Source organism: Marmota monax, unplaced genomic scaffold (assembly GCF_021218885.2).
Source record: "Marmota monax isolate L192 unplaced genomic scaffold, Marmota_monax_Labrador192_F-V1.1 WCK01_AAM20220418_F8-fsc00029, whole genome shotgun sequence".
NCBI lineage: Eukaryota > Metazoa > Chordata > Mammalia > Rodentia > Sciuridae > Marmota > Marmota monax.
In genome coordinates this window covers 17,566,722-17,592,837 of record NW_026693024.1, presented here as the reverse complement: position 1 = coordinate 17,592,837, position 26,116 = coordinate 17,566,722, and the positions used below count along the sequence as shown (strand labels likewise).

Here is a 26,116-nt window from a genome sequence, read left to right as displayed (position 1 = left end):
AGGGACAGGCGGGGCGAGGTTCGGGGGAAGGAGGAGCGCCCCTGAGGGGCGAGGAGTGGGCGGGGCGCCGGCAGGAGGGGCGCTCGGGGGCGGAGCGAGGGAGGACAGGGGCCCTCCGGGGGCGTGGCCTCTAGGGTGGGGCACTCCGGGAGGGGCGGGGCAGGAGGCGCGGAAGGAGGAGGGGCTATCCGGCGGGGCGGGGCCTCGGGGGAGTAGGAGGGGCCCTTTGGCGGGAGCTCCGCGGGAGGAGGGACGCGGGCAGAGACAGGCAGCCGGGGACCGGAGAGGTGAGTCCTGGGGCGCCCTGAGCGAGCCGGGAGGAGAGTGTTGCCTGGAGTGCCTGCGCTCCTGGAAGCCTTCCCGAATTCGCGAACCGGGAGCGCGGATGCCATCCGCGCCCTGAAATGGGGTCAAGGAACCTAAGCGAGAAGTAGTACTAAAGAGGTCAGGTAGCGCACGGTCCTTGAATCCAAGATTTCAAGAGAACGCACGAAGCACTGTTTATATTGGTGAGTTTTAAGAAAAGAGAAAACTGCCAAAATAGTGACTTGTGCCCTTGGGGCAGGGAAAGCTGGGAGTCGTGAATATTCTAAGGCCTGCTCAGTGGTGTGTTAACTAGCGTGTGCATTTGTAAAAAGCTTCACCAAGCCCTTACTCAAAATTTGTGTGACTTAGGGAAGTCACTCAATCCAACAAAATATTAAAATGTAACTAAAGTAGAAATAGGGTTTATTTTTTTAAGGTGAAGGAGGACCTGGGCGACCGATGAGCACATTTGAAATTAACTTTTATGAGAAGGGATCATTGTGAAATTTGCCTTTTCTGATTCTGGTACTTTGCGTTTATATCGTGTTGAGAAACATTATTTCTTAAGAAATGACCTAGACAAGTGGAGTACACGTTAAGAAGCTGTTAGAATTAAGAAGTGATGATATTTATGATATTAATATAGATCAAGTCTGTGGAAAAGGAATGGAGTCTTGTAATTCCGGATTGCTCTAGTGAATGATATAGACTGTGCTTCCCATTTAGTTTCAGTAAAGAACTTCTGTAGGAGGGATCTCTGGACTCAGGGGTCCAGTTCCTGCAACTCTCTTGCTTTTGTGTACCCAATATAATCGAACACTTCCCAGGGCCTCTCAGAAAACTGTCCCCTTCTGATATCTTCAAGGCCTTGCAAAAGCCACTTGTTAACAAGTATTTGTTGAAAAGTGAATCCTGAAATATGCCTTTTCCTTTAATCCTAAGCACACTGATGCCAAATTGTGCAACAAAAGGGGAACTTTTTCCTGAAATTCTTGCTTTTATGCAAATTTGCTATTCATGAATAAATCATTAAGTTTGAGCTGCCAATAATAACATGCTAGTTCAATCCAAACCAAATTAGCTTCGCTAATGATTTAAAGGGAATTTTGGAATTGTGGTGTTTGTCCTTAATATTGCAAAATTGAAAGGACATTTTCCTCTACATTCTGATAGACCTACAGGTATGTTTATATGTTCTTTTTCTCAGTTCCCTTTGTGTGCATTTTCCCACGCAAAAAATAAGCTAGGAGAAAATTATTTTAAAATACAGATTATGATGAACAAATGAGATACTGAACTCCTGCATGTATTTTGCCTCCTTCTTGAAACCCCACCAATAACAGAATTTAATCCTCATATCTGATGATTAAGAGTTGAGAGTATATTGATGGGAAACCAGGACAATTGGCAGAGCTTGGAGTTGAATTAGTGAGTTCATGAAAATTTTATAAATGAGAGAAACCAGTACAGAATCAAAAGTTGTGAAGAAAAGGAAAAGTAATCATAGAATACTATATTGTTAAACTTTGAACCTACCTAGTTATAATGTACACACCAAATATTTCAACAAAAGTATGTTGCGAGTATATTTGAAAGATAGGAAAGATGAGAAGGATGGTGTGTGTGTGTGTGTGTGTGTGTGTGTGTGAATGAATGTGTGCCTGGAATTTGTAAGAGAGGTAAATGCTCATCTTCTCTAGATGCTACCTAGAAATGAACAAATTAAGAAGATACAAAATAAACATGCAAATTTAAGATAGCATGACCCAGCTAAAAGAGTTAAAGATGGTTGTCTCTCATGGGGAAAAAGGACTGCTTATTTCATAGCAAATCTGTTAAACTCTTCAAATTGTGTATACTATAATATTGATGAAAACTAAAACATAAATATGAAAATTTTTAAAATTAAGATGCTAGAAAAAATTCTAAGTTTATGAATGTTACTGTGTGATGTCTGATTTTTTTTTCTACCTTTTTGAAGCTTAAATCCTTCTCTTTTACTGTAGTGTTAAGGCATAATTCAATTTATTTAAAGATCTTTCCTAATGTGTAACATGAGTTATGCCTCTACCATCAGACTCACTGAAAAGTAATTTTTTGCATGACTTTCTGTTGAATTGTGAAATATTTGTTAGAAGCCGTACTCCCAAGGATACTAGGTTTTCATTGAGTTTAGTAGTAGAATTGCAGGGTCCTTAAATAACAACATTGCACATATTTTCCATTTAGGAATTGGAGATATCTGCCTGTAGACAAAGGTGTCTATTATACACAATGAGTGATACAAGAACTTCACTTGATATTGAAGAGTACCCCGATTGGGAGGTACAGAAAAACCGAATACTAACCCTGGAAGAATGGCAGGACAAGTGGGTGACCCACAAAATTGGATTTCATCAAGAACAAGGACATCAGTAAGATATGTTTGTTCTATGAAAGAGAAATTCTGTATCACACACTGATTTTGAAACAGAAATAATAATATCAGTTGTTAGACTGATTTTTAAGAGGCACATTTTTAGTTTGTCATACGTATCAATTCTGAAATGAGAATGCATCTGTGGCATGTCATAATTGAATTGGCAATCTGTTTTCTTCCAATAGAGTACAAACAATGATGCGACTTACAACTGAAGGCATCTTAGATTTATGATATGTCTTTCTTTATAAAATTGCTGGTAGCAAGGCTGGGGGGCTGTGGCTCAGTGGTAGAGCACTCACCTGGCCCGTGTGAGGCACTGGGTTTGATCCTCAGCATCACATAAAAGTAAAATTAAGGTATTGTATCCACCTACAATTAAAAACTACATATAAAACCAAATTGCTGGTAGCCTCTATCTATGGTCATGCAGGCCTATACAAAGCAGATGCTGAAGTACCATCTCTCTATACTCCAAAGTGGGGGTGTTTTGACAGATTTCCAGTCACATGTATTCTATTGTTCTTCTGTATGGTGAAGAAGAGAGAGGAAGAGAAAATATGTGAGCTAGAATATCAAGCAACTTCTTAGCAGCAGTATTTGTCTTTGTAGAAGCAATGACAAATTATGGAACCCATTTGAGTTAAGTGATCATTATAGACAATCTTTGTTCTAGGCCAACACCCCACTATCCAAAAGATGTTGTTTTCATTATTATTATTATTATCACTTTTTCAGTGAATAGAAATTGAGGCATCATCCCAGAACATTGTTATAGATCACCTCTGCCTTAGGGGTGGCCTTAGAAGAGCCACGTGTCCGTAGAGGAAATTAAACTGTAAGAGTTAAAGTTATTTAGAGAAATTTCCATAAAACAGTTGTTGAAAACTCCACAGGTTCAGAGGCTCCCTCTCCACAACACTTTCTTTGTTAAGTATACATGTGAAGATTAATACAGAATTTTCAAAACACATTGACCAAGAAAAAAAAATTTTTTTAATTTTAATTACGGATCAGGAAAACCCAGTGTGTAAGTCATTTATTACTAGAAGGATGACTAAACCAGTTACTTAACTGTCCTGTTCATTCATATGTAAAGTGAATGTTATAATAACATTACCTACTCATTAAGATTTCAGAGAATTTTAAATGAGGTGATGCATAAAAAGTCATCTGTGTGTACATCACATTTTTTTCTCTCTCCGCAGGCTGTTAAAGAAACATTTGGATACTTTTCTTAAAAGGGAGAGTGGACTAAGAGTATTTTTCCCTCTTTGTGGAAAAGCTGTTGAGATGAAATGGTAGGAAGAGATTTCCATCAACATACTGGTCTTTCACGATAAATTCTTTGAGTGAATATTTAACAGGATATAGGTTGAAAAGTGGCACATGTCTGTAATCCCAGCTACTTGGGAGACTGAGGCAGGAGGACGGTCAAGGCCAGCCTGGGCAATTTAGTGAAACCCTGTCTCAAAAAATAAAAGGGCTGGAGATGTAGCTCAGTGGGAGAGCACCCATGGGTTCAATCCCCAGTACCAAAAAAAAAAAAAAAAAAAATCGTCCTCAGGAAATGCAGAGGAATTCTTTATTTTTAGTAGACTCTTATTGATAGTTATGTAATTAGAGGCAATATTTTCAAACAGTAATAAAGGAAGCAGACACAGGTTTTTTGCATTACATTTCAAAGGAAAAAAATTAGTTTGGAACCAGCAGGGGAGAAAACCCAGTATCTTTGAGCATGGTTTCATTATTGTAGGTAGTTGAGGAATTAACCTAAATTAACTTTAGGTATTTGAAATAGAGATAAACAGAAAAATTTTAAATGTCTTATAAGTTTTTGGCAGGACAGTGTTTATGGTCCACTGTGCAGCTCAGCTCACTCTCTCACTATGAGCAAATAAAAATTTTTGTAATGACAAGGTGTGGTGGCATACACCTACAATCCAGCTACTCAGAAGGGTGAGGCAAGAAGATTGAAAGTTCAAGGCTACCCAGGGTAACTGCTTAATGAGACCCTGTCTTTAAGGAATAAAAAGGGAGAGGGGCTGAGTGTCTGATTACATGCCTGTAATCTCAGTGGCTCCAGAGGCTGAGACAGGAGGATCGCAAGTTCAAAGCCAGCCTCAGCAATAGTGAGGCGCTAAGCAACTCAGTGAGACACTGTCTCTAAATAAAACACAAAATAGGGCTGGGGATGTGCCTTAGTGGCCGAGTGCCCCTGAGTTCAATCCCTGGCACCACCCCACCACCAAGAAAAAAAAAAAAAAAAAGGAAAAGATACTGGGGATGTAGCTTAAGGGTAGAGCACTTGCTTAGCCATGTATGAAGTCCTGGGGTCCAATCCTCACACCGTCCAAAAACAAGAGAGTTTTTTCAATCATGAATCATTGTTATAAAATCAGTGATGCATAAAATATTCCTTGCAAGTAATTCCTACCAAAATAATTCACATTAATTAATAAGCCACTGTTACTGTGGGTTACCCTAAAGTCAGGAACCTGGAATTTGTTTTCTATACAGAACTCTGTTTTAATAATACACACACACACACACACACACACAAAACACAAGCTTACCTGCCAAGACATCTTCATTTTTAAGCTTAAATGTTGAGAAATTTGATCATTAAGTAGGAAAGAAAAAAGACTACTAAATGCAAAATATAGTAAAGGCAAAATAGAGTAAAAATATTCTGTTCCCTCTATCATCAGTGACTATCCATGGAGGAAAGGTGTATTTATAGTTGGTTTTTCAATAAAGATGGCAAAATTTTGACAGCTCTCGCTCTTTCAACTTATAGATAAGAGTGTATGTTAAGGGCTGAGGATATACCTCAGTTGGTAGAGTGCTTGCCTCACATGCACAAGGCCCTGGGTTCAATTCCCAGCACCACAAAGGGAAGGGGAGAGAGAGAGAGAGAATATGTTAAACGGGTGCTGTGGCTTAAGATCCAATGTGGCCATGAACTTGAGAACATTTCTCTCTATTGTTAGACATAGGGGTTGACCACCTCACTGAACCAGAAGACAGAGTTACTTTGGAAACTATTTGCAAATAGTTTATATTAACTCTATTAACAATATGAGGAATAAACCAGTTAAGTGTGGTTGTTGAATATTTTTTGGTCTAAAGCCATTTGGAGCTGGGACTGTAGCTCAGTGGTAGAGCACTTGCTAGCATGCACAGAACCCTGGGTCCAATCCCCAGCACTGCAAAATATAATAACGATGACATATCAGAACTGAGCTACTGTGGTGGCATGTAAGTTATTATATTAGAGAAATTTTCATTTATTTAACTAGGTCCATGTTCGAAATCTATATAGACATCAGAGTGAATAGATCAACTTAACCATAAGCATCAAAATGAAATGTTTAAGCTGTTTAGGCTTTTGTTTTTATTTTGTTTTGTTTTAATGCCACTCTGTTGTAGAACATGCTTCATTTTTCCACGTGTTGAATGAGGGGGAAAATGTAGTCAATTTGGATACTTTCTTTGTTTATATTGTATAATTTCAAAAAATGCATTTTTTGAAAATGAAAATTAAAAAATATTCCCTGTGTATTAGTTCACAAATTTCCTAGGAAATACAAGAGAAGCAGTTAGTATGTTTCATTTTGGAACTGCAAACAGTTCATGCTCTGCCCTGGTTGAAAGGATGTACTCTTGTGTAGATAATAGGTAACAGTCAGTCTTGTTCTTGTTTTGAAAATGTGAATTTTGTTCTAACTCAACTGATATTCTGGGGAACAATTAGAGGACTGTATGATTTTTCCATTTGCTTTCTGGTGATTTCGTCTGCAAGAAACGTTAGGCAAAAGCAGAAGAGTGCTCCAACGTGTGCTGACCAGACAGCACGTGCCTGCGCACACACCCCAGCACCACCTGCAGCCTCAATTTACCCCAGGTGCTATGAGCCTATGTTGTGCTCGCCAGGTACTGCAACTTTCCATTTGGTTTCCAGTAACACTCCTCCATCACTTCACAATAATTCACCAATCGCAGCCCTGCCAGTGCCCACCTCTACAAGAAAACTTTAGGTCTTTTTCAAGGGGAAGTGCCATGTGGCAGTATTTATCTATTCTTAACCATTTCACATGTGTGAACCCATTATTGTCAGGTTCCTGCTTGTTTCTGTTTACTGTGGCACTGTACAGTTTTTAAATGTCGTTCCCTAACCCCCACATTTCCATCAGCCATGTGACTACATGGCCTGCACAATTTTGCATACTGTAGCGATTTTTAGGAAAGCATGTGTCACACTGCAGCAGAACTGACTATTCTTATGTAATTGGACCTAACCTTATTACTGTGCCAAGGTATTTGTGCTGTTGATTGTGGGAAACCAACCTCACCCATGACTGAGTCACACTCCCTGGCTGGGTGCTGAGGCGCTCAGTCACATAAATGTGGCAGAGCTTTCCCACCCTTCTTAGGTCCGAGGGTCGGTGTCTCGTGCATGGGTGTGTCTTGCTACAGCCCCATGGGTGAAGCTATGCTCACCTGTTCCTTTGTAATATAATCCCTTGCCCTGTTTAGGATAGAATCTTCCATGGAAGTGCCTTGTGTGTGTCCCCTTCTCTTACTGTACCCTTGGGTGTGGCCTACCCAGGTGTCAATCAACCTGCTGACAGTGGACACCATGAAGATATAGACTCAGCTCCCTGAAACCTGACTCCTTGCCTCATTTGAATACTTTGCCTCAATAAAAGGGGTCAGCGCATGCTTTCGCCCTCTCTCTTCCTGAGGACCCTTAAGGTCAGAGGAGCCGTCACAGTATTTGTGTCTCTCGTGTGGTTATTTTGCGCAGCCCAGTCAGCCCAGTTTACCTGGAGTGACCCCTGAGCCTTTAAGTTGCGAGATCAGAAACCCAGCAGTTGATACTATTTTCTCCAGTGTCCAAGATCCCAAAACTGTGATTTCTATAATTAGCTTGCCAGGAAAATGTTAGTTGCATATGCTGATAAAAAAATTTAGGATATTTGTTATAAATAAATAGAAATGAGATAATTATAGAAATGGAAGCTAATGTTCTAGAGCTGTGTGCTCCAATATAGTAGCTACGCATCACAGTGGCTTTATATGTTTAAACTAAATAAAATTTAAAAATCAGTTCCCCCCCAAAAAAAAATTTCAGTTCCTCTGTCAGACCGCTGTTTGGTAGCCAAGGAGTTAATGGCCACTGCACTGAGCCGCACAGATATAGACCTGTCCTCCACACGCAATGGTTTAATGGAAAGCATGGATTTAGGGACATTGAAAGCATTTCCTCAAGTCAGATACATAGGTTTAAATCAATACTCAACATTCCAAATTTTATTTTTTACTAAAGTCATATAAATCAACTTTGCAGAAATCTACTTAACAGGAGGTTTGAAAGTACATAGATCCCCCTGTCTTTCAAGTCTTGTGGAAGGAACCTCATGAACCTAGATATATATGAATCCCTTAAAATTAAAGAAAACATGTTTATTGAGGTATATGCCTTTATTTAGTATTTTATTTGGATTGTAAGTATAAATATGTTGTTTTTTGTAGGTTTGCTGACCGGGGACACAGTGTAGTTGGTGTGGAAATCAGTGAACTTGGGATACGGGAATTTTTTATGGAGCAAAACCTCTCTTACTCAGAAGAACCAATTGCTGAAATTCCTGGCACCAAAGTATTTAAGGTTTGTTTTGATCTTGGTAAGTAATTATATACAGTAAGGAACTAGGGCCTCAAAATATAGATGGTAGCTAGCCAAATATATATATATATATATATAGATAGATAGATAGATAGATAGATAGATATATAGGCGTAGAGAAATACAAAAGCTGAGGTCAAAGTCTCTCTGTACTCCACTGCACTGAGCCGCACAGTTTGGTTTGGTCTGTGTGTGTGTGTGTGTGTGTGTGTGTACGCATGCACGCATACACACTAGGTGTTGGACTGGAACACAGGGCCTCATGTATGCTAGGCAAATGCTCTACCACTGAACTATACCCCTAACCTTTTATTTTTCTATTTCTCCTTCTCCTCCTTCTTTTTAAATTAATAGTCCTTTTCTGAGAATCTATTAGGTGGCAAAACCTGTATCAGACATTGAAGAAATAAAAGATGATATAGTCTCTGCCCTAAAAAATCTCTTAGCTTAGGAGAAAAAAGAAACAGAAACGAAACTACGTAATGCATGGAACAAACTTAAAGACCTAGGGGATTAAGGGAATGACAGGGAGTGACCCAGCCCAGCTTGGGGTACACACTGACTCATGGTGACAAGCCTGGGAAAAGGCAAGGCTTGAGTCCCTGATCTCAGATGCCCCCGGAAGTCAGCACTGCTTCTGCACAGTGGGGTTTAAGTAGCATCAGGACAGGGCCAGATTTCCATTAGAGATAGATCACCTTTACGCCTTCATGGGAATTTACTTGAAGGGAGGTAGCCTCTCAATAGGAGGGTGTGGCAGTGGCCCAGGAAGGAGATCTCAAAGGCCTGGGGGAGGAGAATGAGGCATGGAGAGAATACAGGATGAATTAAAGCAACATTTGCAGTGTCACTGGCAGGGTTTGGAGACTGAGCGGGGATAAAGGGGGTGATGGGTTCCATTTCTAGCTCGGGTAACTAACTAGTCAGGTGGTAGAGAATAAAGCAGCAAGTCGAAGAGCAGAGAAAATGAGTTCTATTCTGGGGATGATGAGTTGAAGGATACGAAAGGGGTGGTGTTAGGGCTGGAGACGATGGCTTTGGGGGTTGTCATCACCCTGATCCAGTGGAACAATGCCTCTAGTTTGCAGTAATAATAGAGAAATAAACAAACCCACCCAGATGACAGCAGAGGCTGATTTTAAGAGGGAGTCAGCCACTTGTGTTTAGCAGAGACTCAAAGGCTGCAGAAGAGCAGGAAAACATGATAGTGGGGGAAAGGCCTCCTGGTGTGTACTGACCGGAGGCTGTTGGCCTGGGGATGTGCCAGGTGGGCATCTAGGATGGCCATCCTGTGTGGCTGGTTGGGGAGTGTATTTGATTTGCTGTGGTAGGTCAGAGTTGGAGGGGCTGGTGGTAGGTGTCAGGGAAGCTGGCAGTCATTAACCAGGTAGACCCAGGTTGTGGTTCAGAGTCATGTTGTCATAAATGGCCTGGCTGTTGTCCATTTGTATACCCAGTCTCTCACAAATTCTCTTCTAAATATTGAAATTTATTGCTCAGTTCAGTACAAGACTTGATAACACTTTGCTTTAAAGTTACCCCACCTCCAACCCGTTCTCAATCATGTAGGAATTCTGGGAGTTTGCTTAGTCCAAAGAAGCTAGGCCTGCTTCCAGACTCCCTCTTAGGGTAGTGCTTTCCAGCCCTGGCTGCACATTTAAAATCATCCATGAGTCTTTTAAAAATTCCCAAGTCTCACCCAAGTCAATTAAATTGGAGTCTTCTGGGGCAGGAGCGTCAATACTGGTTAAAGCTGCCCAGGGATTCCAGTCTGCAACCAAAGGAGAGATCCACTGGCTGTTTTTCCAGCCTCCAGCATCCCCTACCCTCTGGATGACCCCCACAGAGCTTCCAAGCTGGTGTTCAAGACCTTCTCTCCTCTACTTGGGAACCTGTACTGGTGCCTTGGTTCCGGTCAAATCTGGCGCATCCTGATGCACCTTTCTTACACGGCCCTCCCCCGCACTCCCAGCTCCCAGACTTCTCAGGTCTGCATCGTGTTGCTCTCCCTGGAGTGCACCCCCAGCCCCCCACTTTGATGTCAACAGATACATCAAGACGCCATCTGAGGCTCCCTCTTGTTCAACCTGCCCCAAGGATCCCGGAAAGCCCCTTGCTCTGTCTTCTGTGTTCACAATGTCCTCAGGCACACACCATGACCAAACTGGCCATCTGTTTCTCTGTCATCCTGTTTCTCTGCAGTCAGAGACTGAGTCAAACTCACATGCATTACCTAGAGTTCAGGATAGGTCCCCTCCTGTCACCCAAGTGCTCAGTCAACAAGTGCTCATGGTGGAGTGATTGAGAAATGGGGGAGGCAGTACAAACACACTTTTCCTGAATAACATTTTAAATATGTATGAGTGGAGTCATCAAGAGAACAAACAATAATAAATGCACTTTCACACTGTTGGTAGGACTGTACATTAATATAACCACTGTGGAGAACAGTGTGGAGGTTTCTCAAAAGGTTAGGCATGGAACTACCATATGACCAGCTATCCCCCTCTTTGGTATTTATCCTGAAGAATCAAAATCATCATACTATTGAGGTACATGCACACCATGTTTATAGCAGCACAATTCACAATAGCCAAACTATAGAACCAACCTACGTATTTGTCAATAGATGAATAGGTAAAGAAAATGTGGTATTTATTCAGCCACTAGCAGGAAAGTGAATGGAACTTGAGACCATTAGGTTAAGCGAAATAAGCCAAACTCAGAAGGTCAAGGGTTGTGTTTTCTTTCATATATGGAAGCTAGAGAGGAAAAAGAGAAAGAAGGTTGTGGTGGGGGGTGGATCTTATGAAAAACGGAGGGAGATCAGAGCAGGGGGTGGGAGAAGGGAAGGGAAGGGGGAACTGCTGTGGAGTGATATTGGCCAAATTGTACTGTTATATTACGTGCAAGTACAAACAGGTAACTCAAATCCCATCACTGTGTACAACCATAATGCACCAATTAAAAAATCTGTCTTGGGCTGGGGATGTGGCTCAAGCGGTAGCACACTCGCCTGGCATGCGTGCGGCCCGGGTTCGATCCTCAGCACCACATACAAACAAAGATGTTGTGTCCGCCGAAAACTGAAAAATAAATATTAAAAAATTTTTTAAAAATAAATAAATAAATAAATCTGTCTGTATCAGCAGGCTGATTGAGCTGCAAATTTATCTATAGCAGGGCGAAAATGTCAGGACCCTACTCAAGTAAGCATTACTAGAATTTTAACCTCAAAACACATAATACGTCAGGGCCGGGGTTGTGGCTCAGTGGTAGAGCGCTCGCCTGGCATGTGTGAGGCCCTGGGTTTGATCCTCAGCACCACATAAAAATAAATAAATTAAATAAAGGTATTGTGTCCATCTACAACTAAATATATATATAAATATAATACCTCACTGATCTTTAGGGTTGTACTCTATGATTTTCCTCTTTGAGTTGGTCCTAAAGAACCCAACACAGGTTTTAAAAGAGTAAATAAGGTACATTAAATTAATTAATAATTAATTGTAAATTAAACTACATTAAAATTGCTGTGTTTACTATGTATTTCATTCTCTCTTTGCCGCCTTTGCTTTTTTTGGAACTTCTTTTTCTTCTTTGGCATTCAAATACACCTTAACTAAGTAGAAAAAATTTTTTCATTGTTTCATTACAGAGTTCTTCCGGGAATATTTCATTGTACTGTTGCAGCATTTTTGACCTTCCCAGGTAAGACTGAATTCTACATCTATGCTTTCAAAACAGTGGGTGCTGGCCAGGGGCTGGGGGTCTTCTCGTCACTTCTGCCTGTTGGTGTAAACTCCATGAGGCACTGATTTGAATCTCTGTTCTGCAGATATTTTTCTTATAGACTCCTTATCTGTCCATTAATATTCTCGGAGAGCTCCCAAACTAGGAGATAGCTCCCAAACCCAGGCAAATAGGAAAAGGTAGGGGGAGTGAGATAGTGTCTTCTACCCTGCTCCTGGCCTGCGCAGAAGTGAACGGCTAGGTTCACCAGCAAGCAAGATCCCATCTGAAATTTCTGATAGCTGAGCCAGAGGCTGGGAGCAGAGTTGTCAGACATTGTCCTTCATTTCTCCTTGTGTTTCTGAGTCATAAAATAATAGGGAAACCGCTGCCACAGGCTCTTAAACTATAAGGAAATGGACAGCCCCCCACACCCAGATCAACATACCCCTGGAGTCCGTGAAGAAAAGCAGACCTGAGATCCTAATCCCTTGATGCTGGGTGAGGCACCAGCGTGTGCCATGGGGAACTGGTACATCTTGTTCAGGATTTGACTTTTCATACATAAAATGTTGCAATTTCTCCCTCTGTCTTTCTGGTAGAGCAAATATTGGCAAATTTGACAGGATTTGGGATAGAGGAGCATTAGTGGCCATTAATCCAGGTGATCGCAAATGGTAAGTGATTTGGATTTTGTTTTCTGTTTCTTTCTTTTTTTTTTTTTTTTTTTTTACAAACCCACTGAGTTTTAGGAAACCGTAGGATTTCACTCTAGGAACCTAGGTATAAGGCTGTGGCTCTGTCACTTTTATGCTGTGTTGCCCTGGTCAAAGTACTCAACTTCTCTTGGCCTCTGTGTTTACTCCTCTGCAAACATGGAATATCGCTGCACACCATCCTCATTGCCTCACTAATATGGCCCAGTAACACCTCTTGGATACTTGCCCTCTGTCAGGTGTTGTTTGACATATTTAATTCACCTGTATTAGCCAGGTTTCTTTTGCTGGGACAAAATGCCTGAGATAAATCAATTCAAAGGAAGAAGGATTTACTGTGGCTCACAAAGGTCTCAGTTCATGGTCACTTGGCCAGATTGCCCGTACACCTGTGGTAAGGCAAACATCATGACAAAGCATGTGGCGGAGGAAAACTGCTCACCTCATCTTAGTCAGGAAGCACAGAGGACAGAGAAGGGGCTGAGGTCAGCTCAAGGGCACACCCACAACAACCTACTTCCTCCACACCGGCCCAGCTTCCTGAAGCTCCCTCCACCAGCAGTAGCCCATTAAGCTATGAATTCATACATGATAAACCCACCGAGGTCAGAGCCCTTGTGATCCAGTCACCTCCAAAGGCCCCTCCTCCCAACATTGCCACATTCGAGACCAAGACTCCAGCACGTGAGTTTTGGGGGACACTCCAGATCAAGCCGTAAGTCCATCTGAAGGTCTGGGAGGGATGCGTTGTCTTTACTCCATTACAGTGATGAGGAGACCAAACTCAAAGAGACTAAATTACTCATCAGTTAGTACAGACGGAGCTGAGCTCTAACCCTCATTGTTGTGGCTTTAAAATCCACACCCTACATCTGACCACCTCAAAGCATGGGTGTTAACGGAAATTAAATATGTGGAAAGTGCCTTATTTAACTCTTCAGTTCCTACTATGTTCTAAATTTATACTATGTCCAGTGTTGGGGGAAATGACTGAATAAATTGTACCTGGCCTTTGCCCTTATGATTTTTATATTTCCAGCCTTGTTCTTTCCCCCAAATATCTACACCACAGTTCCAATGTCTGCTTTGCCTTTCACATGGGACTCAAGTGTCCTTTATCAACTCAGAGCATCACCTGAGACGCTTTCTTCTCCATAAAACACCACTCTCAGGTACTAAACTCAATTCTGATAAATGTCAAAACTTCCCACTCTGGCAGGATGTGCCTCCTCTTCTTTGAGGCATTGGTTTGCCTGGCGAAACCCACAAGGCAATGAGGAGCAAACTGGATGTCAAGGGCAGGCAAGGGCAGACCAGGTGTGGCATGTCCGGCTCTTTCCCCAGGGCAAGCATGGTGTGATTCTTACCGTGAGTAAGATTCTCTGATAAAGCAGCACACTGTGCACAGCAGCACAATGCACGCTTGCCAAGCACCACCGCCTAGCTTTCCTCCTCTCCTAATTCCGTTCCCAAGTGGAGCCACCTGGTTGTTCCCCTCACCATCCTGCCCCAGGCCCAGCCCCGGCTCCTGGTTCATCTACTGATGGGCCAATTGGGGTCCTGTCCCCCCTCTGGACCAAGACATAGCTGGAAAGTGGTGTCACCTGCTCCCTGCAAGGACCATTCCAGCAGCACTCATGGCTTGGGTCACAGTTGGAGGACTTTAATCTCATGCCACCTTGAATGCTTTTTGGGGGCCGGGAGTGGCGGGTACTCGGGACTGAACTCGGGGCCACTCAGCCACTGAGCCCTATCCCCAGCCCTATTTTGTGTTTCAGAGACAGGGTCTCACTGAGTTGCTCAGGGCCTCTCCATTGCTGAGGCTGGCTTTGCACTTGCAATCCTCCTGCCGCAGCCTCCCAAGCCCCTGGGATTTCTGGTGTATGCCACCGTGCCCACTTTAATGTTTTTTTTCTTCTTTTTTCTTTTGTGTTGGCAGTGCTGGGGAATCAAACCAAGGGCCTCATGCATGTGCTCTTCCCAGCCCCACCTTGAGTTTTTACCTGCATGGAGGTCTTGTCTCTCCCAGCAGATTAGAGGAAAAGGGTTGAGTTTGAATCTCCTACACATGCCCTGGAGGAGGGGCCAGGCACCTAGGATACTTGTTAAACTGCAGCATCCTCGGCCTCACAGCAAACCTGCTGAGTCAACCTGTGGACAGAGTTCAGCATCTGTCCTTTCAGTGAGTGCGTGCCCGGGTGACACTGAGCCCTGACCTGGCCTGGGAGCCACCTCCTTGAGCACTGTGGCAACGCAGTCCTTTGGAGCAGCCTGCAACTTGGCTCTTTTTCCTCGCCCACTTTAGACAGGGCCATAATTTGCTGGACCCATTTCCTGTGTTTAGAATGAGAACTAACTTGGGTGTGTTGATGAAAATGAGCGCGGGCTTCCTGCCCTGCCTCAGGTCCCCAGAGGAATGTATCCTAAACCTTTCTGTGTCCTCTTTAGCTATGTGGATATCATGTTGTCCCTACTGAGAGAAAGGTTTCAGTACCTCCTGGCTGTTCTTTCTTATGATCCAACAAAACATGCAGGTAAAGCTGGTTTTATTTTTTCCCCCTAATATTCTGTTTAATTCTCTGACATGAATAAGAATTTTTGGGTCTAATTTATTTCAAGAGAAACATATTACTTGTATGCATGAAGATAATTCTACTTTGGGCTAATGGGAATGATCATTTTTTTTTGTATTCCCATATTATATATGTTTTTCGTATATTCCTTTCACATTTTATATACTATTTATACTCAAACTATAGTTGAAAAGGAAAATGGACGATCCTAATATACAAGAGAAACCTCGTAAGCGCTGGAGTGGAAGGAAGGGGAGATCTGGTCACCCTGCCATGGATACTGCATAGCCATACCATCGTGGTGTGGCAGTGCGCCAGTCAGGTGCTTATGCACACACACAGGTGCCCCCTCACAGGACCAGCTGGGGAAGAAGTGATAGGGTGGGCAGAAAATCTCTAAACCTAAACTTTACAATTTATCTATTGCATCCCATTATGGCTCCCTTGTTTTGAATCTATGAACGGGGTGTTTTCTCCTAGACTCATTTTGCCTGGACACTGAAACTTAACATTTGTCATGTCCGGACTTTAATTTTCAGGGAGAAGTGAAAACCAAATACATAGGCTTTTAATTTTTAAGAATCCCCTTTTGGATTTTTAGTCGAGTTTTTTAAAAAGAGCCTTGTTATATAAATATTTGCATATGTTAGTCTTTTTTTTCTGTCTGAATAAATTAGGTCTAAAAAAACTCATTAAGAGATGAGATCCAGTGCCCCTAATTAAGTCTGAGACAGTTGGATGGAAATAGAAGCTATTGCAGGCAGAAATTAGTTCTGCTAACCTGATCTGAATTCCATTCATGAACAGAGGCCTCAGAAAGGCCCGTGGGAAGGAGACGTAGCGGGCTCTGTCTAGGGGTGGAGTCTCTCTTAAAAGGCAAAGGGAAGGTTCCTAGTAAACTCTGTGCCCCACAGCGGAGGAGGAGGAGCATACAGAAAGTGAGTGGGTGCAGGAGGTAGAAAGAAAATCAGTGCCCAGAAGACAAGAAACCCCAAAGGAATTTACTAATGGACTCCACCCTGATTTCCATGTTCTAAAGATCCATGCTGGCTCAGCCTCTATTTTATCTACACTCGAATGGATATGTAACAAGATCATTCCCTCAATATCCCAGTTTTCTTCTTTGTATGAGATATGCAAAAAAAAAAAAAATACAAACAACAACAACAAAAAAAAAAAAAAAAAACAGAACATGCACATCCTCACCTATTTCGATGACGGAGTTGTGTGTAGAGCAGGTACAACTGGGCCACGGGGAACAGGTGGAGGTAGGCCTGGGGCGCTCATTGCTCTTCAGAGTCAGGTTTATAGGAATCATTCTTCATCCTGTTTCTCTTTTTCCTAGGCCCACCATTTTATGTGCCAGATACTGAAATTCAAAGGTTGTTTGGTAAGTTAGGCTCTAACTTTTTAAGTCCACGGTTAACTGTTTTGAGCTGTTAGTAAACTATTAGTATGTGATTAAAGCCTATGAAATTTAAAAGACAAAGACCATTTTATTGAAAACCGTTGTCTCCTAGAAAAGGAACCAATCTCTATAACATGGCTTTTTGGCTATACGCTTGGTGTTAAAACATTTGAACTCTTCTACAGAGGTGGTATGTTAACTGTTGCTCTTGGGAGTTTTAATTGATAACAATTCAGAGCCCAGAGTTTGTCCTTAGCATTTCCTATTTTGCATTAAACAGAAGAGAAAGAGCCTCAGTGCACACTCCCTTTAAAATCATGTGAAGTGTTCTTAGAAGCACCCTCATGACATTCTTCAGTTTTTCCCCACATTTTTTATTGGTGCGTTATATAGTTGTATGTAAGAGCAGGGCCTGCTGTAACATATTCACACGTGTGCACACAATGTGTCAGTATAATTTGTCCAGCGTCACTCCCTGGCACTCCCCCTTTCCTCTCCTCCTCCTTCCCCTCGGTCCCTTTCCTCTACTGATCTCCCTTTGATTTTCATGAGACCCCCACCCTCACCACCTTTCTTCTCCTTTTTCCTCCCCAGCTTCCACATATGAGAGAAAAATGCGACCCTTGACCTTCTGAGTTTGGTTTATATCACTTAATATAATATTCTCAAGTTCCATCCATTTCCCTGCAAATGACATGATTTCTCTTTTCATTATGGCTGGATAAGCTCCATGTGTATATGTACCACAGTTTCTTTATTCATCTGTCCATTGATGGACACCTGGGCTGGTTCTATAGTTTAACTATTGCTTCACAGAATTTTGACGTGTGACCCTTTCTCGTTTTAGGTACAAAATGCAATATTCTTTGCCTTGAGAAGGTCGACACTTTTGAAGAAAGACATAAAACTTGGGGAATTGACTACATCTTTGAAAAATTGTATCTACTTACCGAAAAGTAAATGAAATATAACTAAAATAAGTCATGTGGTTTTGAAAATCATGCTAAGCCTTAAAAATAGGTGTTTTAAAATTTTTTTAATTTCTCATAAGTCAAATCATAGATCATTGCTCAAAAAGTGCATATAAATTTTTAGAGGAAAACTCGTACTTAAATGTTAAGGTAGCTCCTTTACAGAGGAGTATATAACTGGAGGCAAAATGTTAACCTGTGAGTCTTAAAGATTTTTAAGAATATTTTTTGTAGTCAGCATGTATTCCTTGTATAATTAAAAGATAAAATAAATAATGCATATAACCTACTGACTGGAAAAATTCGCATTTTTATGAAATTTAGAATCATGGAAGAAATGTAACGATTTAATAGGGTTCAAAGTAGTACAAAGCTTATGCAAAAGATGAGCTTTTACTATAAGCAACCATCTTATCCTGAAATCCTAGAATTCACTGTAACATTTTCTCTACATGTAACAAAATCAAGAAACAGATTTTTTAAAACTTAAGTAAACCAACCTATATGGGACAAATGTTTTCTTTCCCCAAACTATAAGAAGAGCTGGCACAGTGACACATGCCTATAATCCAGTGGCTCCAGAGGCTGAGATAGGAGGATTGCAAGTTCAAAGCCAGCCTCAGCAACTTACCAAGGCCCTAAGCAACTCAGTGAGACCCAGTCTCTAAGTAAAATACAAAAAGGGCTGGGGATGTGGATCCAGATGTGGATACTGGATTCAATCCCCAGTATCAAAAAAAAAAAAAAAAAAAGATTCTCATTTCCCCGAGCCCTGTCCCCAGGCCACAGTGTGGGCTCAGAGCCACACATACCCACACATACCACACAGCCAGTTGAGTGAAACAAGAGTGGACCACTGACCCAAGCTGGGCCAATCTGATTCTCTTTTGAGATTTTTGGACTTGGGGCTGAAACAGTAAAACAGTAAGCTGAATGCAGAGAGGGTGAAACTGTAACATGGACCAGGAGCTCTGGGGCAGCCACATCTCACCTAGACATCTGAAAAACAGAATACTGATATAGTCAATCTTTCATGTAATGTGTGTCCTCATTGGAAGAACTTTTTTAAAAGTCTCAAGATAGAAGATATAGGGCTGGGGATGTGGCTCAAGCGGTAGCGCGCTCGCCTGGCATGCGTGGGGCGCTGGGTTCGACCCTCAGCACCACATACAAACAAGATGTTGTGTCCGCCGAAAACTAAAAAATAAATATTAAAAAATTCTCTCTCTTTCTCTCTCAAAAAAAAAAAAAAGATAGAAGGTATACATTGTTTTACAGCAATTGAATTATTCTCAGACTTTTCTAAAAATGCCTTTTATTTCATTTTGTACTTTTAAATAACAGAGGATCTGAACCATGATTCATTAACTGCCTTGCCCTTGCCTACACAGGGTTATGATGTCCAACGTAGGTATTCAAAGTTATCATTAGCAGTCTGGAGGAAACAAGAAAAGAATGTAATAGTCTATGTGGGTGAGTGGGGAAGTAGAAGCACAAAGAGATAGGACCAAAGCTTTCATGCTGACCTCGGTCAAGCCAGGGATTTGGCATCGTGAACAGTTAATGGTCAGAGGACCACAGAAGGTAGCCTGAAAGATGTACCTGTGAGAGAGTTCCCAAATAAAGGGACTCCTGTGCAAATAGAAACCTAACCCACAGAGATGTTAGTCCAAGTAATTTACCTGTTCACAACTGTAGCTACACCTATCACTATTTTATTCTCATAATAGGAACAATCTAGATGTATGCTCATTTATATATGTATATAAGTACATGGCACACACTCAAAGATCTTTCAAAGAAAGATTTCTACTAAATGCTTTCTAAAACTCAAAATTGTCTTGCTGAACATGGTGACACATGCCTATAATCCCAGCTATTTGGAAGGCTGAGGCACGAGGATCACAAGTTCAAGGCCAGCCTGGGCAATTTAGAGAGACCCTGTCTCAAAATAAAAAGTATTGGCAATGTTGCTTCATAGTAGAGTATTTATTTGCCTAGCATGTGCTAGACCCTGGGTTTGATTCCCCAAATACTGCAAAATAAATAATAATAATAGTCTTTAATCCTTATAGCTCTGACTTTTTAGCACTTCTTATCTGATGTGCTTTATTTTTTGCCAAACATTATATTACAGATTCACCAGAGTAGGGCTGAAGTTGTGCCTTAGGGGTAGAGCACTCGCCTAGCAAGTGTGAGGCACATGAATTTGATCCTTAGCACCACATAAATAAATAAAGTGTCCATCTACAACTAAAAAAATATTTTAAAAAAATTCACCAGAGTGGCAGAGTTAATGTAGATAAGATAGGATTCCATACAGGTACCTTAAGCACAGTCACTCTGCTATGTGTGACAAATAGTCATGTTCCAGATTTCTTAATTATATATAACTTTAATGTTCAAATTGAAAATATGCCTGAAAATCTGTTAACCAGTGGAGTGTGTTTTCTTGTTTGTGTGTTTTGTTTTTGGCACTGGGTATTGAACACAGGGGTGCTCAACCACTAAGCCACAATAACCAGTTCTATTTGTATTTTATTTAGAGACAGGTCTCACTGAGTTGCTCAGGGCCTCACTAAGTTGCTGAGGCTGATTTAGAACTCGAGATCCTCTTGCCTCAGCCTTCCGAGCCGCTGGGATTACAGGCGTGAGTAACCAATGGATGTTGATAGAAATTGGTTTCACTACTGGTGAGACCTGTCAACAGAAGGTAGAGGAGAATGGTCAAGGGAAGTGGTATTTAGAAATCAGATACTAGCAATTATTTATACATAAATAATAAAAATGATACTCTGGAAATTTGGAAGGTATAGGAAAGTCTAAGAAGGACAAACAAAAACAACCAAATCTTATTGCTTGAGATGATACTGAAAAGATGGAGATGTGCTTTCTTACTTTTTTGTCCACTTACATATGTGTGCTTTGACAAAAAGTTTCAATCAACCTGGATACAGGTTTGTTGTTTTGTTTTTGGGATATTGGGAATTGAACCCCGCCCGGGGCACTTAACAATACCCCCAGCCTCTTTGAGACAGACTAAGTTGCCCAGGCTAGACTCCAACTTGAGGTCTTCCTGCCTCAGCCTACTGAATAGCCCAGTCACTAAATATTTTACCAAGAACAAAATTTGGTTTTGATGGTGCTGGAGATTGAATCCGGGGCCTCACGCGTGCTGAGCATGTGTTCTGCCCCAGCCCAACATTTTTTGACAGCTGTATTTCTCCTGTCACTGTAGTCAGCATTCATTCAGCAAATGTAGATACAGGCACTTGGATACAGTGCTGAGTAAAACCAGGTGTGGGACTCTCTTATCTCTTCAGAGATAGGCGTGAAAGAAATCGGGAATGAAGATAAGGTGCAGTTTTAAGAGTGTATTACAGTATGGCAATTTGTAAATCAATGGATGTGTAACTGATGTGAATCTGCAATCTGTGTATGGGGTGAAGGTGGGAGTTCATAACCCACTAGAATCAAAGTGTGGAATATGATATGTCAAGAAATTTGTAATGTTTTGAACAACCCACAATAAAAAATTTAAAAAAAAAAAAAAAAAAAAAAAAAAAAAAAAAAAAGAGTGTATTACAAAAAAGCCTTCTGGACTCCATATCTTCAGTTAAGTAGGAACAGAGACAGTGTAAAAGGAGGGAATGCTGGCTTCTGTTGACAGGAACCCCAGTCTAGAAACCGCAGCTACTCCATGGGGCATCAGCAAAGGCCAAAGATAACAGTAGCCAAGAGTGCCAGCCAGGATATGGTGACCCTAAATCACCAAAGGACTTAATTGAGAAAACCTTAATCCCCAATCAAATGCCACAAGTTATATTCCTACATGTCAAATTTACCACTGGATCCTCGACAGTAAATTATGAGGGTAAATTGGGTGTCACAAAGCTTTCCATCACGACTATGCTGTCCAACTAATGCAGTAGAGCAATCACTATGGACATATTTGTTTATTTATTTATTATATTTATTTATTTGGAATCAGAGATTGAACCCCAGGGTGCACTTAAACACTGAGCCACATCCCCAGCCCTTGTGAATTTTTATTTTGAAACAGGGTCTCACTAAGTTGCTTAGGGGCTTGAAAAGTTGCTGAGGCTGGCTTTGAACTTGGGATCCTCTTGCCTCAGCCTCCCCAGTCGCTGGGGTTACAGGCATGCACCCCGGGGCCCAGCTCTGTGGACATTATTGCAGCTTGCTCTGATTTGTCTTCTGAACATCTGCCTCTTTGTATTTCCCTGAGGCCTTGATTAGGCTGCAGCCCCAAGGGCTGACAAAGCTGGTGGTGCAGTACTATTAGTTGCCTCACGGGGGCAACAAAGGATCAAGAAGGTGGTAGGATTAGCAGGTAGTGTGCAGAGGAGTTGAGCCCTCCGGCTCCTCCCTCTTAGAAGTCTGGCAGGACAAGGCTGAAGGGTCAAAGCTCAGCTATAGTCAACAAAGAATTGAGATCTTTGAATATTTTTAAAAGAATGTTGGAGCAGAGACATGTTAGAGCAAATCAAGGATCCACAGAGTCAGTCTGGGAAGCATCTTGAGAAGGTAACATCTCAGCACATACCTGGCCTGCATTTGTGCTGCTCTGAGGGTAGCAGCCAGCCTTATGTGACTGCCACCGGCCACATGTGACTAATGAGCACTTGAAAGGGAGCTAATCTGAACTGGAATGTGCTGTAAGTGAACAATACACACTGGATTTTACTTATGACACACAAAAGAAAGAGTATAACATCTCGTTGATATTTTTTGTAATGATTAAAAAATCAAAGTGACAATATTTGTATATTTGGGGTTAAATAAAATATACACTTAAATTAATATCACTAGTTTCTTTTATAAAGTGTGGCAACAAAAAAATTAGCATGATATAATGTAGCGCTCATATTTCTTTGAGGCAACACTGGTTCTAAAAATATTCCATTTTTTGATGTTCTGAATGGTACTTCTTGACTAAGAAATTACTTCTAGAAGAACTCTCTATTGGGTGTGTTTTAAGTGGATAATTTAGTTGGAATGGAAATGTATTCTGAAATTACGGAACTGAGTTGGTTGTGGTATTCTAATATACAATCTTTGAATCATGTAACAAGTAATAAGGAAATGTTCTTTCTTGTCTTACATTAAGTTTCTCTCCCCGGGTTTTAACAGGTGATAGAACCCTGTGTTCTCAGAAGTCTAGGAAATAAAAGGGTCACTGGTTATGACTGGGATCTCTAAGTGAACAGAATGTCAAGGGCCTCACTCGAGTAAGACATTTGGGTAAAAACATCCTGCAAATGGAAGACTGTAATCGATTCTTTTTGCTTTCAGTCCTACCTGAGATTGGAATACTGGAACCTGTTGGTATTTGATGGACTCACCATAGTGCATTGGTTCTCAGACGTGACTGTATGTTATAATCAGCTGGGGGGCCTTTACAAATCCCAGCAGCCCAGACCACACCCCAGAGCAGCTAAATCTCTGGGGATGGAAGCTCAGCCACTTGCTAGCCATGTGACCCTAGACATGATATTGAACCTCTATGAACTCTATTGTAGAAAATGGGTGATGAAAATAATATACCATATAGGATTGTCATGAGGTTTAAAAGAGATAACCTATGTAAACCCTTTTTATAAAAAAGGCAGGCATGGAGCAAATTTCTATAGTAATTGTTAACAGCTTTATCATTTTATATTTCTTCCTCTGGAAGGCATTCTCAGCCGTGGCTCTCCACCTGAAAGCCACAAGCCTAGTGTGTTGGAGTATTGATTGTCCTATAACCTTCCTTCTTCCGCATGCAAATTCATTTTATAAGTATTCAGGAAACATCTGCTTTACTACAAACGTCTTAAAACACACCAAAGAAGTGCGCACACCATCTCACTTTCTTAGAGTTTTAACCTTGACGTGTCTGTGTTCTCCCAGCCGGGTCACACCTAATATGAAGGAACCATGGGACTCCAGCGCTGGAATACTGGGTTCTACTTCCTGCTTTGTCCTTTATGGGCTGAAGAACAGGGACACCCTGTCCTCCATGGCTGTGCTTCCTCCCCTGTTAAATGCAGGGGATCCACCCACGGCTGAGGGTTACCGGTCTGCACAAAAAATGCGCACGTGAATTCATCCCGGAAACGTCCACACAGGCAGAAACGCCGCGCGCCCACCAGGGGGCGGTAGGTCGCGGTCAGCCACCCGCGGCGCTCGACGTCAGGGCGGACGCCCCGCCCAGTGACCGTGACCGCGGGCGGCGCGGGGGCAGCGTCCAGCCCGGGACAGCGCGCCATGGGGGAGGAGGCCTCGGGCGGCGGGGAGACGCCGCCGGAGCTGGTGCGCGAGGCCGAGATCAGCTTGCTGGAGTGCAAGGTGTGCTTTGAGAGGTTCGGCCACAGCCAGCAGCGGCGCCCGCGCAACCTGGCCTGCGGCCACGTGGTCTGCCTGGCCTGCGTGGCCGCCCTGGCACACCCGCGGACCCTGGCCCTCGAGTGCCCCTTCTGCCGGCGAGCCTGCCGCGCCTGCGACACCAGCGACTGCCTGCCGGTGCTGCACCTGCTGGAGCTCCTGGGCTCCACCCTTCACCGGTCCCCAGCCGCCCCCTGCGCCGCCCCCTGCATCCCCGGGGCCCTTAGCTGCCACCATGCCTTTGGCGGGTGGGGGACCCTGGTCAACCCCACGGGTCTGGCACTTTGTCCCAAGACAGGACGGGTCGTGGTGGTGCACGACGGCAAGAGGCGGGTCAAGATCTTTGACTCAGGGGGAGGATGTGTGCATCAATTTGGAGAGAAAGGTGACGCCGCCCAAGACATTAGGTACCCACTGGACGTCACCGTCACCAATGACTGCCACGTGGTTGTCACCGACGCTGGCGACCGGTCCATCAAAGTGTTTGATTTTTTTGGCCAGATCAAGCTCGTCATCGGAGGCCAGTTCTCCTTACCTTGGGGTGTGGAGACCACCCCTCAGAATGGGGTCCTGGTAACCGATGCGGAAGGAGGGTCTCTGCACCTGCTGGAAGTCGACTTCCTGGAAGGAGCCCTTCAGAGAACAGAAAGGTTGCAAGCTCATCTGAGCAGTCCCCGAGGGGTGGCAGTGTCTTGGCTCACTGGGGCTGTCGCGGTCCTAGAGCACCCGTTGGCCCTGGGACCCGGGGCCTGCAGTACCAGAGTGAAGGTGTTTAGCTCAAGTATGCAACTGATCGGCCAGGTGGATACCTTTGGGCTGAGCCTCTTCTTTCCCTCCAGAGTTACTGCTTCGGCTGTGACCTTTGATCACCAGGGGAATGTGGTGGTGACAGACACCTCCGGTCCAGCTATCCTGTGCCTAGGGAAACCTGAAGAGTTCCCAGGATTGAAGCCCATGGTCACTCAGGGCCTTTCCCATCCTGTGGCACTGACCTTCACCAAGGAGAATTCTCTTCTTGTGCTGGACACTGCATCTCATTCTGTAAAAGTCTATAAAGCTGACTGGGGGTAATAGGGTGAGGCGGGGATCCTGGGGCCTGGAGTCAGAAGACCTTGTGCTGTCACTAGCAAATTGTTTAACCCTGGATAAGTCACTTGACTCATCCATGGAAACTGCCTGGCAGAATTACAAAACCTGGGCCAGTTATTAAAGAATAATAATTAAATCCAGCCTTATTGAATGTATACTCCCAGTCTAAGAAATTTGCAAATATTATTTCACTTAATTCTTAATAGCCAGTGAGGTAATGTCTATTTTTAGTCCCATTTTAGAGATGAGAAAACAGACCCAGAGAGTTTATGTGGCTTCCCCAACATCACATTTACTTACAGTAATAGTCACAATGTCAACTCAATTTTAACTTGATTCCAAACCCCTTGCTCTTAAATAAGATATCAGATCTGGGAAAAATATGTGAATGAGCATTGTTGCTATGGGCACTCTGTTTACAAGTAACTAATTATTTTAGATGCACAAAGAAAAAAGATTTTAGAGAGTTGGGGAGAAAAAGGATTTTGTAGTGAGCCTCAGTTTTCACACCTCTAATGCCACATTAGATGAAGTTACTGCTGCTCTTGAGTCACTTGAATAAGTAAATCAATTGACCTGGTGGAAAAGGTACACGCGACTTTTAGTAGCAGTGACTCCTCCTCTGTAGGCACTCAGAACATGCCTCTTGGTTGGCTGACAGAGGCCTGCACAACACTACATCCTAGTGAGAGACAGAATGATACTCCTGTTTCCTCTTTATGTTAATAAGTCAACATAATTTGCTTGCCACTTTATAGTAGGTGGTACCTGAAGCACTTTGTGATGTGGGTTTCCTCCGTGCAATTTAAATTGGTCTCACGTG

The 26,116-nt window shown here is 42.6% G+C and overlaps 2 protein-coding genes across 4 annotated transcripts; both read left to right on the top strand.

Annotated features, from left to right (window-relative positions):
• The first annotated feature begins 220 nt into the window (after nt 1–220).
• Nucleotides 221–18,106, top strand: Tpmt (thiopurine S-methyltransferase). 3 transcript variants are annotated; one of them, XM_046453554.1, is made up of 9 exons: nt 221–287; nt 2,536–2,720; nt 3,934–4,026; nt 8,264–8,396; nt 12,076–12,128; nt 12,752–12,826; nt 15,314–15,399; nt 16,784–16,828; nt 17,694–18,106. In XM_046453554.1, exons 2-9 carry the CDS (start codon nt 2,581–2,583, stop codon nt 17,804–17,806), a joined length of 738 nt encoding a protein of 245 aa, XP_046309510.1. In that variant the 5' UTR covers nt 221–287; nt 2,536–2,580; the 3' UTR covers nt 17,807–18,106. The 3 variants fall into 3 exon arrangements, with proteins under 3 accessions (XP_046309510.1, XP_046309511.1, XP_046309509.1); XM_046453553.2 differs by having other exon boundaries at nt 252–509; XM_046453555.2 differs by lacking the exon at nt 3,934–4,026 and having other exon boundaries at nt 249–509.
• A 5,943-nt stretch (nt 18,107–24,049) lies between these two features.
• On the top strand, nt 24,050–25,448 carry Nhlrc1 (NHL repeat containing E3 ubiquitin protein ligase 1). The gene has a single exon (XM_046453493.1). The coding sequence runs from the start codon at nt 24,088–24,090 to the stop codon at nt 25,273–25,275; it is 1,188 nt and encodes a 395-aa protein (XP_046309449.1). The 5' UTR covers nt 24,050–24,087; the 3' UTR covers nt 25,276–25,448.
• The last annotated feature ends 668 nt before the right edge of the window (nt 25,449–26,116 follow it).